The sequence below is a fragment of the Hordeum vulgare genome, chromosome 5H (assembly GCF_904849725.1).
Source record: "Hordeum vulgare subsp. vulgare chromosome 5H, MorexV3_pseudomolecules_assembly, whole genome shotgun sequence".
Taxonomy (NCBI): Eukaryota; Viridiplantae; Streptophyta; class Magnoliopsida; order Poales; family Poaceae; genus Hordeum; species Hordeum vulgare.
The window spans coordinates 496918783-496933697 of record NC_058522.1 but is presented as its reverse complement, the minus strand read 5'-3'; the positions used below and the strand labels follow the sequence as shown (position 1 = coordinate 496933697).

The 14915-nt window shown below is 50.3% G+C and overlaps 1 protein-coding gene across 1 annotated transcript; it reads left to right on the top strand.

The window, feature by feature from the left end:
• The first annotated feature begins 414 nt into the window (after positions 1–414).
• Positions 415–7737, top strand: LOC123400019 (homeobox-leucine zipper protein ROC6-like). The gene is made up of 8 exons (XM_045094412.1): positions 415–1199; positions 1337–1584; positions 1706–1823; positions 1973–2662; positions 2746–2847; positions 2957–3187; positions 4409–4996; positions 6749–7737. The coding sequence occupies exons 1-8, from the start codon at positions 1029–1031 to the stop codon at positions 7160–7162; spliced, it is 2562 nt and encodes an 853-aa protein (XP_044950347.1). The 5' UTR covers positions 415–1028; the 3' UTR covers positions 7163–7737.
• Positions 7738–14915: the final 7178 nt, after the last annotated feature.

Sequence of the window (14915 nt, the reverse complement as noted above, 5' to 3'; positions counted from 1 at the left end):
CTCTTTCAGTCTTTCTCCCCTCTCCCCCTCCCTCCCTCTCGCCACCACGGCTGGCTGACTGACAGCGAGCCACCGCCGGTGGTTAATCACAAGGTAAAAAGATCCGTGCTGCGTGCGTGCGTGCCAGATCCCGGCCGGAGCTGCATACGGCCACCGGTGTCGGTAACGTACGTACCGCCGGCGGTGGGGGCCATTTGACTCTCGCGTCGCCCCAGCCCCCGTGTGCGAGTCAGCCCCACTTGATTTTTCATTTCTTGTTCGTTTCCCTCGCCATTTTCCTCCTTCCACGGATACACACACGCACCTGCTTTTACATGGGCACGGCCGATGACACACACACACACTCTCTCTCTCCCTCTCTTAACGCAACCGATTTATCCGCTCGCCACATGTCCGGCTTTATCTAGCACGAACGCCCTCTGCCTGGCCTGGCTTGGCTTGGCTTGGCTTAGTTATATCCATAGCCAGCCTCCCAACCCCTCTCTTCCCATCTCCCACTCTCCTCCTCCTCCTCCTCCTCCTCCTCTCCTCTTCTTCCTCCACGACTTCCTTCTCCTTGCACTGCTTTGCTGTTACCCGGCTTAGCTCCTAGGGCAGTCGCCGCCGTCACAACGGCGGCGGCCGAGAGAGGGAGTTTGGAGAGTATCTCGGGACGGCAACCCACAAGTGCAGGGATCTGCACGTCGCGATTCTTTCCTTGTTTGCACCGGGGCTCCATGATTCCCTTCCGCCCCCGCGCCCGTCATGCCATGTATAGCCCGTCGCTCCTGCTATTTTAATGCATGCCCCTCTCTCTCCCTCATCATCATCATCATAAAAATAACGCAATCAATCGTCGGGATCTGAGGGGATCGACTTTCCATCCTGCCTGCAGCCGCAGGGGTGGGTAGCAGGATCAATTCTCGGGGATAGAGGGAGGACTGATTTTAGCCAGTCATCGGTCCTTACAAAAGAAAAGAAAAGAAAACAACAGCCCGGGTTGTAGTAGTCTTTGTCTGTCGTTTGCGCTTTGCAGCAGTAGTAGATAGATGAGCTTCGGCGGCATGTTCGACGGCGCCGGCTCCGGCGTCTTCTCCTACGACGCCGGCGGGGGCGGCGCCGGCATGCACAACCCCGGACGCCTCCTCGCGCCGCCGCCCATCCCCAGGCCCGGCGCCGGCGGCGGCTTCGCCTCCTCCACCGGCCTCTCCCTCGGCATGGTACGCTATAATAATAATACTTGCCACCCGCCTGTCCGTTCGTGCGCTCACTACTGCTGCGTGTTTAATTGTTCAGTTTCTCTTGTTGGCCGTGTTTAATTGCGTTCGATTCTCCTTGGTTTAATTTAATTTTGCAGGCGAACATGGAGGGCGGAGGTCAGCTGGGCGACGCGAGCAGGCTCGGCGGTTACCTGGGGAGCACGGGGAGCGGCGGCGACGGCGACTCGCTGGGCCGCGCGCGGGAGGACGAGAACGACAGCCGCTCCGGCAGCGACAACCTGGACGGCGCGTCCGGCGACGACCTCGACCCCGACAACAGCAACCCGCGCAAGAAGAAGAAGCGCTACCACCGCCACACGCCGCAGCAAATCCAAGAGCTCGAGGCGTAAGCAATTGCAACTTCTTGGTGCATGCAGTTTCTAGCCCTAAACTACAGCTTCTCTTTGCCTGGCTGATTCATTTTGGGTATACGTACGTACGTGTGTGTGTGTGTGTGTGTGGCGCAGCGTGTTCAAGGAGTGCCCTCACCCCGACGAGAAGCAGCGGATGGAGCTCAGCCGGCGGCTCAACCTGGAGAGCCGCCAGGTCAAGTTCTGGTTCCAGAATCGCCGCACCCAGATGAAGGTTCGGACTGTCAGTCACAGCAATCTTTCTTTCTACCTATCTATCTTTGGTGTAACGTGTCGGTTGATGTGACAAGTTAAGCTATGCCAGGAAGAATCAATTCCTTCCTTCTTCTTTTTTGGTAATCGTGCCGGCCGGGTTGGTTGCAGACGCAGATCGAGCGGCACGAGAACGCGCTGCTGCGGCAGGAGAACGACAAGCTGAGGACGGAGAACATGACGATCCGGGAGGCGATGCGGAGTCCCACCTGCGGCAACTGCGGCGGCGCGGCCGTGCTCGGGGAGGTGTCGCTGGAGGAGCAGCACCTGCGCATCGAGAACTCGCGCCTCAAGGACGAGCTGGACCGCGTCTGCGCGCTCGCCGGCAAGTTCCTTGGCCGCCCCGTATCCGCCATCTCATCGCCGCTGAGCCTGCCGTCGTCGCTCTGCTCCGGCCTCGACCTCGCTGTCGGCAGCAACAACGGCTTCATGGGAATGGGAATGCAGTCCATCCCCGACCTCATGGGCGGCGGCTCGGCGGCCATGCGCCTGCCCGCTGGCATGATGGGCGGCGGCCTGGACGACGGCCTCGGAGGCGAAGGCGTCTCCATCGACCGCGGCGCGCTGCTCGAGCTCGGGCTGGCCGCAATGGAGGAGCTGGTGAAGGTGACGCAGGTGGACGACCCGCTGTGGCAGCCCAGCCTGGAGATTGGGATTGAGACGCTCAACTACGACGAGTACCGGCGCGCCTTCGCCCGCGTGCTCGGCCCCAGCCCCGCCGGCTACGTCTCCGAGGCCACCCGCGAGGTCGGCATCGCCATCATCAACAGCGTCGACCTCGTCAACAGCCTCATGAACGAGGTGCGCATTGCCATCAACATACTATATACTTGGCGGTGGTTCACGCAGAAACACAAGCTAAGCTAATCGGTGCAATGCTGCAGGCCCGGTGGTCGGAGATGTTCCCGTGCGTGGTGGCGAGGGCGAGCACGATGGAGATCATCTCGAGCGGCATGGGCGGCACACGCAGCGGCTCAATCCAACTGGTGACCATGCACTCCCGTTTCATCCTAGCTCCACCTCGCGACCAGCTTAAACTTGATCTCGCTCGCTCCGGCTACGTACTGACGCCCTGGTGACCATGTGTACGTGCAGATGCGCGCGGAGCTGCAGGTGCTGTCTCCGCTGGTGCCGATCAGGGAGGTGACGTTCCTGCGCTTCTGCAAGCAGCACGCCGACGGGCTGTGGGCCATCGTGGACGTGTCGGTGGACGGCGTCCTCCGCCCAGACTCCGGCGCCGGCGGGGCCGGCCCGGCAGGGTACATGGGCTGCCGCCTCCTCCCCTCCGGCTGCATCGTCGAGGACATGCAGAACGGCTACGCCAAGGTACGTAACCAACCCGTCCGTGCCACCGCCACCCACCGGCCGAACTATAACGCGCCATCCGTACCCCGTCCTGTTCCATCGGCCGGCGTTACTCTGACCACGGCCGCCACCGCCACCGCCACCGCCAGCCCATGATCAGTCCTTCCGCCTTGATTGCCGCACGGCGCGTCGGCATGTGGCCGCAGTCAGTCAGTCGGCCGCCCACATTAACGCCGCGCGCACGCACGTACACGCAGCGCGGCCCAGTATTCTATGCTCCACGGACGGACGTGGACGAAGGTGAATCCAAACCCACCTCCGGCAAGTCAATGCTCTCGTCTCGTGTGACGACGTGCATGCATAGATAGGATCAGTTGGTTTCCGTGCCGCCTGCGACGACCGATCGCCATTGTTTTCGCTTCCCGGAGCACTCGCAGGCACACAATTTTCAACTCTTTCGATGCTTCCGTCCGCCCCGTCCGTGCGCGCCAAATGCCTCGCTAGTGGACAGATCCAGTATTCTAGGGTTCCTTGTTCCTTGTAATAAAAAGTATATATAAAACTAGACTAGCTACTATTAGTCCAGCTTAATCCATCATGGGATTGTGCAAGATGCATGCTGCATGCTGCTAATAACAGTTGCGGCCTGTTGACACCCACGTGATCCACTGGCGTGTGGTCGACGCCTGGCTCCAAAACTAAGCATATCTACATCGCAGATTACGTTTGTACGTGCACGATCGGATCGCCAGGCGCTGTACTCTACTGCACGGCTCGTGTTCGACCATTTGCATGTTATGTTTTATTTTCGACTACTTATCTCCATGTGGTTGCGACTGCAGCAATGCTGGCTGTGTGTGTTTAGCTAGGGTTTTGCAGTGGTCAACTGGGTCTCTTCTGGACCTCTGGATCCTCCACTATGCTCCGGTGATATCATGGTCCATCAGATGGCATGGGCATGCAGCTGCAGGCTGGCTGTGTCTACGCGCGCGGCTTGTCCTCTTGCTTCAGGGGGTGACGCAATTTGTTACAAGCAGGCCGGTTTTACTGTTACTATTGTTACTGTACGTGACCAGCTAGCTGCCCGTCCGGCACCGCGCGTGCGCCGGCAGCCGCCATTACTGCCTTGTCGCGGCAAGTGGCCGAAGCCAGCGGGGAAAGCAAGGCTGCATGCCTCCGATCGAGCCTGCCCGTGGTAAGTGTAACTACACTACTGACTTTGCTGTTGTGCGTACTGTGCAGGTCACGTGGGTGGTTCACGCCGAGTACGACGAGGCGGCGGTGCACGAGCTGTACCGCCCGCTGCTCCGCTCCGGCCAGGCCCTCGGCGCGCGCCGCTGGCTCGCCTCGCTGCAGCGCCAGTGCGAGTACCATGCCATCCTCTGTTCCAACCCGCACCCCAACCACGGCGACCGCCACGAGGCCATCTCTCCGGCGGGGCGCCGCTGCATGCTCAGGCTGGCACAGCGGATGGCTGATAACTTCTGCGCCGGGGTGTGCGCCACGGCGGCACAGAAATGGCGCCGCCTCGACGAATGGCGCGTCGAGGGAGCCGGCGGACGGGAGCAGGCCTCTGGCGGAGAGGACAAGGTGAGGATGATGGCCAGGCAGAGCGTGGGCGCGCCTGGCGAGCCCCCTGGCGTCGTGCTCAGCGCCACGACCTCCGTGCGGCTCCCTGGCACGTCCCCGCAGCGCGTCTTCGACTATCTACGCGACGAGCAGCGCCGCGGAGAGTGGGACATCCTCGCCAATGGCGAGGCCATGCAGGAGATGGACCACATCGCCAAGGGCCAGCACCACGGCAACGCCGTCTCCCTCCTCCGTCCAAACGTAAGTCCATCATAATATCTTCCATCCCTTCTCATTTTCTTCTCCACAGACCTCAGTTTCCATCTGTTTTTCTTGTTCCCCATAATCTTTATGTCTTCCGACACTTGTTTTCTCGAGAACTAAAGCATCCGCGCTTCTAACATTAGCTACTACTCCCTCCGTTCCTAAATAGTAAGTCTTTTAAGATATTTCACAAAGAGTCTACGTACGAAGCAAAATAAGTAAATCTATATTCTAAAGTATGTCTATATACATCTGTATGTAGTCTACTAGTGTAATCTCTAGAAAGACTTATATTTAGGAACGGAGGAGGGAGTACTTATTAGCAGCAGACTAGCAGTTAAACTGACAGAACTCCCTGAGAGATAGTTAATTATGAATAGCTTATCAAGGAATCAAGTACTCCCACCTCTCCTAAGTATTCTTCATGGAGTAGTTCTGTACTATAGCATGAACTAGCATGATGCAGGTTTCATGGCCTTATTGGCAAATGTATGGGTCGGGGGGCACAGTGACAGGAGGAAGGGGACGAATCAGAAAACCTCCAAGAAATTATTGTTCTTGGCTACAGAACTGGGGTCCGGGGGTAGTAGTGGGGTTGGCTAGCTAGTAGTAGTAGGGTTGACATTTGTGATAGAAAGCTAGCTGTTAACTTTTCCCTCCTTTTGGGAGCATGCTTGCATGTAGCCATGCAGCCTATCTGCCCTTGTCCTGGCTTGCATGCATGCTCACGAAAGCCTGTCAGTATTGGCTCTATCTTTCTTTTACTTTCAGATCCATGACAAGTATTTTTTTTCATCCGGTATTTGATTCTTTTTGAAGCGTCTTGGCATATCCTGGTTCCTACAGAACCATGAAGTTGACAGCAAGTACACCGGGATTCCCTTTTGATCTCAAGTACACCAGGATTCTACCAGCCTGACATGACATTGGCTCAAAAAAACACTTTACATTTAGAGAACTACCATCTTATTCCCTTTGTCTTAAACTTAATATAACTTTATATTAGAACTATTATAAAGTTGAGACAATTATTTTGAAATGGAGGAAGTATTAAACAAAAGAAGTTAAGGCTATGCAGATTTTTACAGCTTGCTCCAAAATTGTTAGTACAGATCTTTGCCATTTCTTCTAGACCTCCCTTTGTCTTGGATAATACTCCCTCTGTAATTAAATATACCATGTTTTTGGGCAGTTCTTTCGTAGCTTATTTTAGGTTGTGGAAATAAGTTGACCCATATTCAGCTTGTAGTATCATGCATGTCAACTAGATAATTTTAATGACATGATGTAGAATTAAAGAAAAAAGAGAAGGTGTAGTATCATATCATGATACCGCATCATTTTAAATGTTGTGTTAATATATGTCTGCATTACAATAAATAAACTATCATATGATACTATGCATTACGGATGTACACTGGTATATTATGCATGATACTAGTATATGATATTCACCTTTACAATCAGCCTTAGATCAATACCAACAAGTATTATATTTGTTTACAAAAGGAGTAATATGTTTGTACCAAACAAATTTAACAAATTGAGCGTACGATCTTACTAGTTAATTCGGACCACTCCTAGTTTGTTGGAGGTCTTAATAAGCAAATAAATGTGACACTTTCAGTTTTTTTAATACTCCGTACCTTAATTAAGCTGACAATTTCAATGCTTGCAAGACTGTCCACATCTGGTACAAATTGTACAAGTAGCACTCCCTGCTGGCACTGATACTAAATTTGCATGCAGGCGACAAGCGGGAACCAGAACAACATGCTCATCCTGCAGGAGACGTGCACCGACGCATCTGGCTCGCTGGTGGTGTACGCGCCGGTGGACGTGCAGTCCATGCACGTCGTCATGGGCGGCGGCGACTCGGCCTACGTCTCCCTGCTGCCCTCTGGCTTCGCCATCCTCCCCGACGGCCACACCATGCAAGCCGCCCCTCTGGACCCTTCTCCCCAGGGCTCGTCGCCCATCGCTCATGGCGGCGGCAGCAACAACAACCCCGGCTCTCTCGTCACTGTGGCGTTCCAGATACTGGTGAACAACCTGCCGACGGCGAAGCTCACCGTGGAGTCTGTCGACACCGTCAGCAACCTGCTCTCCTGCACCATCCAGAAGATCAAGTCAGCCCTGCAGGCCAGCATCATCTCGCCCTAGCTCCATTGCTAGCGGGCATTTGACATGGATTCCGGCCAACATAGCGATACAGCGCCGGCCGGATGCCATGTCAAATGTCTAACTAGCTCGATCAGGTCGTGTAAGATGAAGATCACAAAGCTAGAGGAGGAAGAAGAAGACGACGACGATTTCAGACGAAAACTCGGATTATCATAGCGGCTTCTTGGGATACAAATAAATTATATAGTGTGGAGAACGAATTAGTATGGCATAGAGGATATGAACGGGGTGAGATGCCAACTAGGGATTAAGTCAAGAACGAACCTCGCGCTAGGCATGCTTGCATGTTAATTTGCCGCTGCTTAAACTAGCTGATGTGGTGGTTCGGGTATTGACTTAAACTCTGGTGAAGACTGAAGAGAACACCCCTAGGGCTTTGTTTTATTTTATATTTATATATCTAGTGCTTTGGTTTAATTAATGCATCCTTCTGTGAAGCTTTCTAGGCAAAGATGCTGATCATCAGATGAACATGATATGTATAATATGTTTTGCTTTTGTTAACTCATCCTAAATGTTTTTTTAGCTTGAAAATGCTGGAAGGGTTTCATATACACAATGTTGTGTTCTGATCAATGGTGGTTTAGTCATATGCGTACTCAAGTAAGATTTGTTGTAAACCAAAATACACCTTCTTGAACATATTTTTTACAACATATTGATATAGAAAAAGCAGGTCAAAGTTGAATCATATGACTTTGTCTATTAATGACTTAAATTCTTGTATTTAGTGGCATAGGAAGCAGGCAAAGCAGTACATTTCTTATTAATTCAGGCAGTGAATGAGCTTAATTTGTGGAGAAAATGTTACTAACAAGCTCTTGCATATGCCGGTTAAAAGATATGTACAATTCATAGCTCAGGTTGGAAAAAAAAATCAACCCGGATAAATCCCGAACTTTTGGATTTTAAACAAGTCATCCCGAATGTTTTTTCATTGCAACTTTAGTTGAGGCGAGATAGCCACTTTTGTTGGTAAAACATGGCAGCTTTGTTCCAGTTTTTATTTTGTCAGCAAATTGTTATGTTTGTCAATCTCACGTGAACTAAAATTGTCATGAAAAACGTTTGGATTTCATGATTAAAATCCGAACGTTCATGATTTATCATTTCTGTATTTTTATGGGAGGTTGGACTTTTTTTAGAACTTTGAACTTGTTTATTTGGTGATGACTTAAACAATTGATGCATGGCGTGACACTTGCGCAGATTCCTTTTAAATTTACTTGTTGCCAAAAAGAAAAGAAGAAAACAATACTTGTCCTGGACAGCAACAGGTGGAGAGTTGCCATTTATTCGTCTGGCTTAGCACGGGACGACCCAAACGGACGCGTGTTTTGTTCACCATTTATTCGTTTGGGTCAGCTCGTGCGTCCTAATTTGCAAATGGGGTCGACTGTGCGTTCGACATGCTGACTAATTTTTCGTCTGCGCACAAACAATTTTTAATGCTAAAATGTCCTGCTGCCGCACATCATGCCAGCGTCAAGAGTTCATGCCGGTTATATGCGAGCGGCCAGCATACATATGCCAGACAAAAAAAAAACGCAGTTTTTAAGCTGGACGCATTTGTCAGCGGGTTGGTACACATGTCAACACACAAAATAAGAATGTAGTTCGTCCACGCCATCTCGGCCACGGTCATGCCCGCACACCGTGGCATGGATCACTCGGCTTGAGGCTGAACATGTCGGCCCGCATCTTCTCGAATCAAGACCGCTTCCTCGGGGAGACCGTGTTCAAGTCCATATTCATGATCTCGACCCCTTTCATCATGCAAGATATCCAGACTTCTCTTGCTTTGGTGGCTACTTTTGTGGCCTTGATCTCTAGCATCTTCCCTTGTTTCTCGGCCTCCAACACGAGCTTTTTGTTTTGTATCTCCATGAAAGCCCTAATTTGCTCTTCCTTGTTTTGCCGACGCTTCTCCTTTCTTGAGTCTTTGTCGGCGATCATGCCTTGCAAAGTAGCTGGCAAGGCATGGGACGCCGCCTCACGCTTGTCCTCTTTCTTCGAGTTTGTCTCCCCCCGCGACTGCGGCTTCTTGCCTTCATCATGCTCTTCAACGGCTTCCTTCCCGCGCCTTGATGGCAACATATTGCATTTTAAACTTCTCTTCTCCATTGATGAATCATCCAACAATGAGTGAAGTTGAAAAACTTGCTCTCATAGTGGACCTTGAATGCTTTCAAAGCTTGAAGACCTACAAATGAGGTAGCATGTCGGCGTACCAAAATAAGCAACGTATGGGACAATCAATATAAACAAGCATGTCGGCATACCATGTCTTTCATGTCGATGCCGCTGACGGGACGTGCCTTAGTCCATCGATGTCCACTTCATCATCCTCTTCGTCTAGGCCATAGTCTTTCGAGAACTCGTGATCTAGCGGGAAAGAGCTGCCCAAGCCGAGTTGGTCCTCCACGAGGCGGTCGACCATGCCTCCATTGTCTTCACCAAACGAATACCCCATGCCATCATACCCGACCATGAAGGGGGTGCGTCCATCTTGGCTTTGCGTTTCATCGGGATCGACATAATGCCACCGTCGTAGATGAGGCTCTCCATGAACACGCGGTTAGCCTCGTCTTCCGCAGCCGACATTATGTCAAACAAGTTGCGGGCGTTCCCCACGGCGTCAGCTAGGATCCCGCGAGGCTTCTTGCACGCACCCCCGGAGGATGATCCACCTCTCACAGGCACCGCGTTGAGGTCGATGCCCGCGAGGGTTGGAGTGGCAGGCGCGAGCACGCTCACCTCCGGTGAACCGGAGCCCATAAAGTAGGATAAACGGAAGGTCTGCAGGAGGTGTCGCTGGAAGCCGTGCATCACCGACGTGAAGGACATGCGCTGCGAGTGCGGAAGATGGTGATGAAGGGGCAATGAGCCAGTGTTGGCCGCGGCCGTAGCGGTAGCGACGAGCTCGTGTTGCCCAGGGATTAACACTAGTATCATCATGGTCTGCCTCGTGGCCTCGCAGATGAGCTGGTTTGTCTTCGCGGCGTTGGCCTCTTGCTCTAGGACGGCGGCAAGGGTGGACGCGGCCGCGGTCTCGTCCCTGGCTTCTTGCTGATGTTGGCGGTTCATCCTCCTCAACGATTGCTGAGTGCGCTCCGCGGGCGTCAGCACCTTCTTCTTCTTGGCTGGCGCCGACCCTTTTCGCGAGATGAGGCCGCCGACGACGTCGAGGGTCGGCGTGTCGTCGTCCATGGCGTGCGCGGGGAGGGGAGAGCGGGAGTTTTTTTTGGGGGGGGGGGTGGGCATTTGGGGAGAAATGGAAATGGTGGTTGTGTGCCACCAACGACGCAAATCCGAATCAAGTTTAAGCCTTAAATGGATCGCAGACGGATAAAAGACGGACGTGTATCTGTTTGGGTCGACACGTTGGGTCGATTTTGTATCCACGACAATGCAAACAAACACGGAAGTATCGCCCGATTGGAGTTGCTCCTGTGTTGCCGTCCATTCATTCCGACCAAACGTTGCAGCCTACCTTAATGCGCAGCATACGTATGTGCACATGCTATGCCATGGAAGCTATACTGTACCGTATCTCTAGCTGCTGATGTACATATGTACCGCACGCGTATTAACAAGTTTGATCCATCGCATGAAAGCTACACCAAGGGGTCACCATGCGGCCGACCGCTCACGTGTTGCCGTGTTGGGAGTACGTACCCTAGCGCCAGCGGCCTAGCCTAGCGGAACGTCGACACTAAGACTGCAGCTTGAAAAAAGCTTCGTCGGTGCATGCATGGCAGGTGGGCGCGGCCATCGGCCGAAACGGTTTTCCAAATCTTCTAATCCTACTTCATCTGTACCTAAATACTTGTTGTTGAAGAACACTAATACAACTATCCCCAACTACAAGTATTGTCATACAGAGGGAGTACATTACTGAAGCATATCGCAGAAAAACCAAGACATAGAAAAGATACTGGATGTCGGCGCGCCGGCGCAAGCCCTCGCGCCCGTCAGATCTGCGAGGGGCATCGTTAGATCTATTCATGCAGCAATTTTTCCTTGATGCAATAAATTTCGTTCACGATGCAGCAATTTCGTCAACGGTTGCAAAAATAAATAAAGTTGTAGCTAAAAAATATCTACGTAATCGTAACAAAAAAAACAAAGATGATGATGCGTAGTAGCAAAACAAAAAAAGATTGTAGCAAAACAATCCGATGAACTCGGGATGCAACTCTGACAAACGTGTATGCAACTTTTTAGTGAACGGTTGCAGCAAAAAATAATACTGGTTATAGCAAAAATTAACACGGTTGTAGCAAAAATAAAACAACATCGGTTGTAGCAGAAAAAACAGCGAAGCCAAGTTGCAATCAAACGTGAATGCAAATTTTTTAGTGGATAAATATAACAAATGAAAAACGATAGTAGCAAATTTAAACACCAGTTACAACAAATTTACATGAAATAAAAGTTACATGCCCTTACCAACGAAGCGCGCGCGAAATGTTGCATGGCCCGCGAGAGACAGCGAGCGACCGACGCGTCGGTGGAACCGACGCGCCGAAGGGAAACATTTCCCCATAGAAAAAGGTGGATACATCCATAGGCCAAAACAGTTTTCCAAATCTCCTTATCATATGTTACTGGAGCATACGCAGAAAAACAGGACCACTCTACCACGAAAAACGATCCAAATGGACCTAAAACATTTAGATGACTAACACCTCTTATATCTAGCCTAAATATAGGGCGGATAAAGGACGTCTGGCGCGTCCGTTGCGTTGGACCTGAGAGTCTGATCCCATCGTAAATTGCATCAAATTCACCCTTTGACCTACCGGACCCATTTGCTCTCCCCTTTCTTCTTCCTCCTCTGCAACGCCCGTCTCACAGCTCCGTCGCCGCGCGCGTTCCGCGGCCGTTCGAGCGTCTGCACCACCGACACCGACACAACACCCTTGTCTCTCGTCCTCCCCTTCGGGGACGTCGTCGCCAGCCTGGACGCCACCGCGATATGTCCGGCATTTCCCAAGCCCCCCTTGCATTCTATGTGGTCGACACATTGTTCAACCTAGTTTTGTGTGATTTTTTTAAAGAAAAATGATGAAATCCGGGAGTTGCACAATCTCACGGTCAAAGGAAAAGACACTTGACATTAGAAAAGCTTTAGCATATGAACAACACGATCTAGCGCTTGCTTAGGATTGGGTCTTGTCCATCACATCATTCTCCTAATGATGTGATCCAGTTATCAATGACATCCAATGTCCATGATCACGAAACCATGATCATCTATTGATCAACGAGCTAGCCAACTAGAGGCTTGCTAGGGACACATTGTGATCTATTTATTCACACATGTATTACTGTTTCATGTTAATACAATTATAGCATGAACAATAGATGATTATCATGAACAAGGAAATATGATAATAACCATTTTATTATTGCCTCTAGGACATATTTCCAATAGTCTCACACTTGCACTAGAGTCAATAATCTAGTTACATTGTGATGCGTCGAACACCAATAGCATTGTGGTGTTGATCATGCTTTGCTCGTGGAAGAGGTTTAGTCAACTTGTCTGCAATATTCAGATTCGTGTGTACTTTACAAATATCTATGACTCCTCTCTGGACCTGGTCCTGGATGGAGTTGTAGCGGCGTTGGATATGCTTGGTCTTCCGATGAAATCTGGGCTCCTTGGCTATGGTAATGGCTCCAGTGTTATCAAAGAAGAGTGTCATCGAACCTGACGCGCTTGGAACCACTCCAAGGTCAGTGATGAGCTCCTTCATCCAGATCCCTTCATGAGCCGCTTCCGAAGCAGCTATGTACTCCGCTTCACATGTAGATGCTGCCACGACGTCTTGCTTGCTGCTGCACCAGCACACTGCCGCACCATTCAAAACATACACGTATCTGGTTTGTGACTTAGAGTCATCCGGATCTGTGTCAAAGCTATCATCGGCGTAACCCTTTACGACGAGCTTTTCCTCACCTCCATAAACGAGAAACATCTCCTTAGTCCTTTTCAGGTACTTAAGGATATTCTTCACCGCTGTCCAGTGTTCCATACCGGGATCACTTTGGTACCTCCCTACCAAACTTATGGGAAGGTTTATATCAGGTCTGGTACACATCATGGCATACATTAGAGAGCCCACGGTTGAAGCATACGGGATAGTACTCATCTTCTCTCTATCCGTTGTCGTGGTCGGTGACTGAGTCTTACTCAATCTCTTACCTTGCAAAACTGGCAAGAACCCCTTCTTCGAGTTTTCCATATTGAACTTCTTCAATATCTTGTCAAGGTATGTACTTTGTGAAAGACCTATCAGGCGTCTCGATCTATCTCTATAGATCTTGATGCCTAATATGCATGCAGCTTCTCGAAGGTCCTTCATTGAAAAACTCTTGTTCAAGTAGGCCTTTATGCTCTCCAATAACTCTATATTATTTCCCATCAATAATATGCCATCCACATACAGTATGAGAAAAGCTACAGAGCTCCCACTCACTTTCTTGTACAAACATGCTTCTCCATAAACCTGTATGAACCCAAACGCTTTAATCACCTCATTAAAGCGAATGTTCCAACTCCGAGATGCTTGCACCAGCCCATAGATGGAGCGCTAGAGCTTGCATACTTTGTTAGCACTCTTAGGATCGACAAAACCTTCTGGTTGTATCATATACAACTCTTCCTTAAGATACCCGTTAAGGAACGTTGTTTTGACGTCCATTTGCCAAATTTCATAATCATGAAAAGCGGCAATTGCTAACATGATTCGGACTGACTTTAGCTTCTCTACGGGAGAGAAAGTCTCATCGTAGTCAACTCCTTGAATTTGTCGAAAACTCTTTGCGACAAGTCGAGCTTTGTAAACGGTCACATTACCGTTTGTGTCAGTCTTCTTCTTGAAGATCCATTTATTTTCTATGGCTCGCCGATCATCGGGCAAGTCCACCAAAGTCCATACTTTGTTCTCATACATGGATCCTATCTCGGATTTTAAGGCCTCAAGCCATTTGTTGGAATCCGGGCCCGCCATTGCTTCTTCATAGTTTGAAGGTTCATCGTTGTCTAACAACATGATTTCCATCACAGAGTTGTCGTACCACTCTGGTGCGGAACGTGCCCTTGTGGACCTTCGTGGTTCAGTAGAAACTTGATCTGAAGCTTCATGATCATCATCATTAACTTCCTCTCCAGTTGGCATAGGCGCCACATGAACAATTTCCCGCGCTGCGCTACTCTCCGTTTCGAGAGGGGATGTAATTACCTCATCAAGTTCTACTTTCCTCCCACTTACTTCTTTCGAGAGAAACTCTTTCTCTAGAAAGGATTTGTTCTTGGCAACAAAGATTTTACCTTCGGATCTAAGATAGAAGGTATACCCAATAGTTTCCTTAGGGTATCCTATGAATACGCATTTCTCCACTTTGGGTTCGAGCTTCTCAGGTTGAAGTTTCTTCACATAAGCATCGCAGCCCCAAACTTTTAGAAACGACAGCTTAGGTTTCTTGCCAAACCATAATTCATACGGTGTCGTCTCAACGGATTTAGACGGTGCCCTATTTAAAGTGAATGTTGCAGTTTCCAATGTGTATCCCCAAAATGATAGCGGTAAGTCGGTAAGAGACATCATAGATCATATCATATCTAATAAAGTGCGATTACGATGTTCAAACACTCCGTTACGTTGCGGTGTGCCAGGCGGCGTCAGTTGTGAAACAATTTCACACTTCCTTAGGTGTGTGC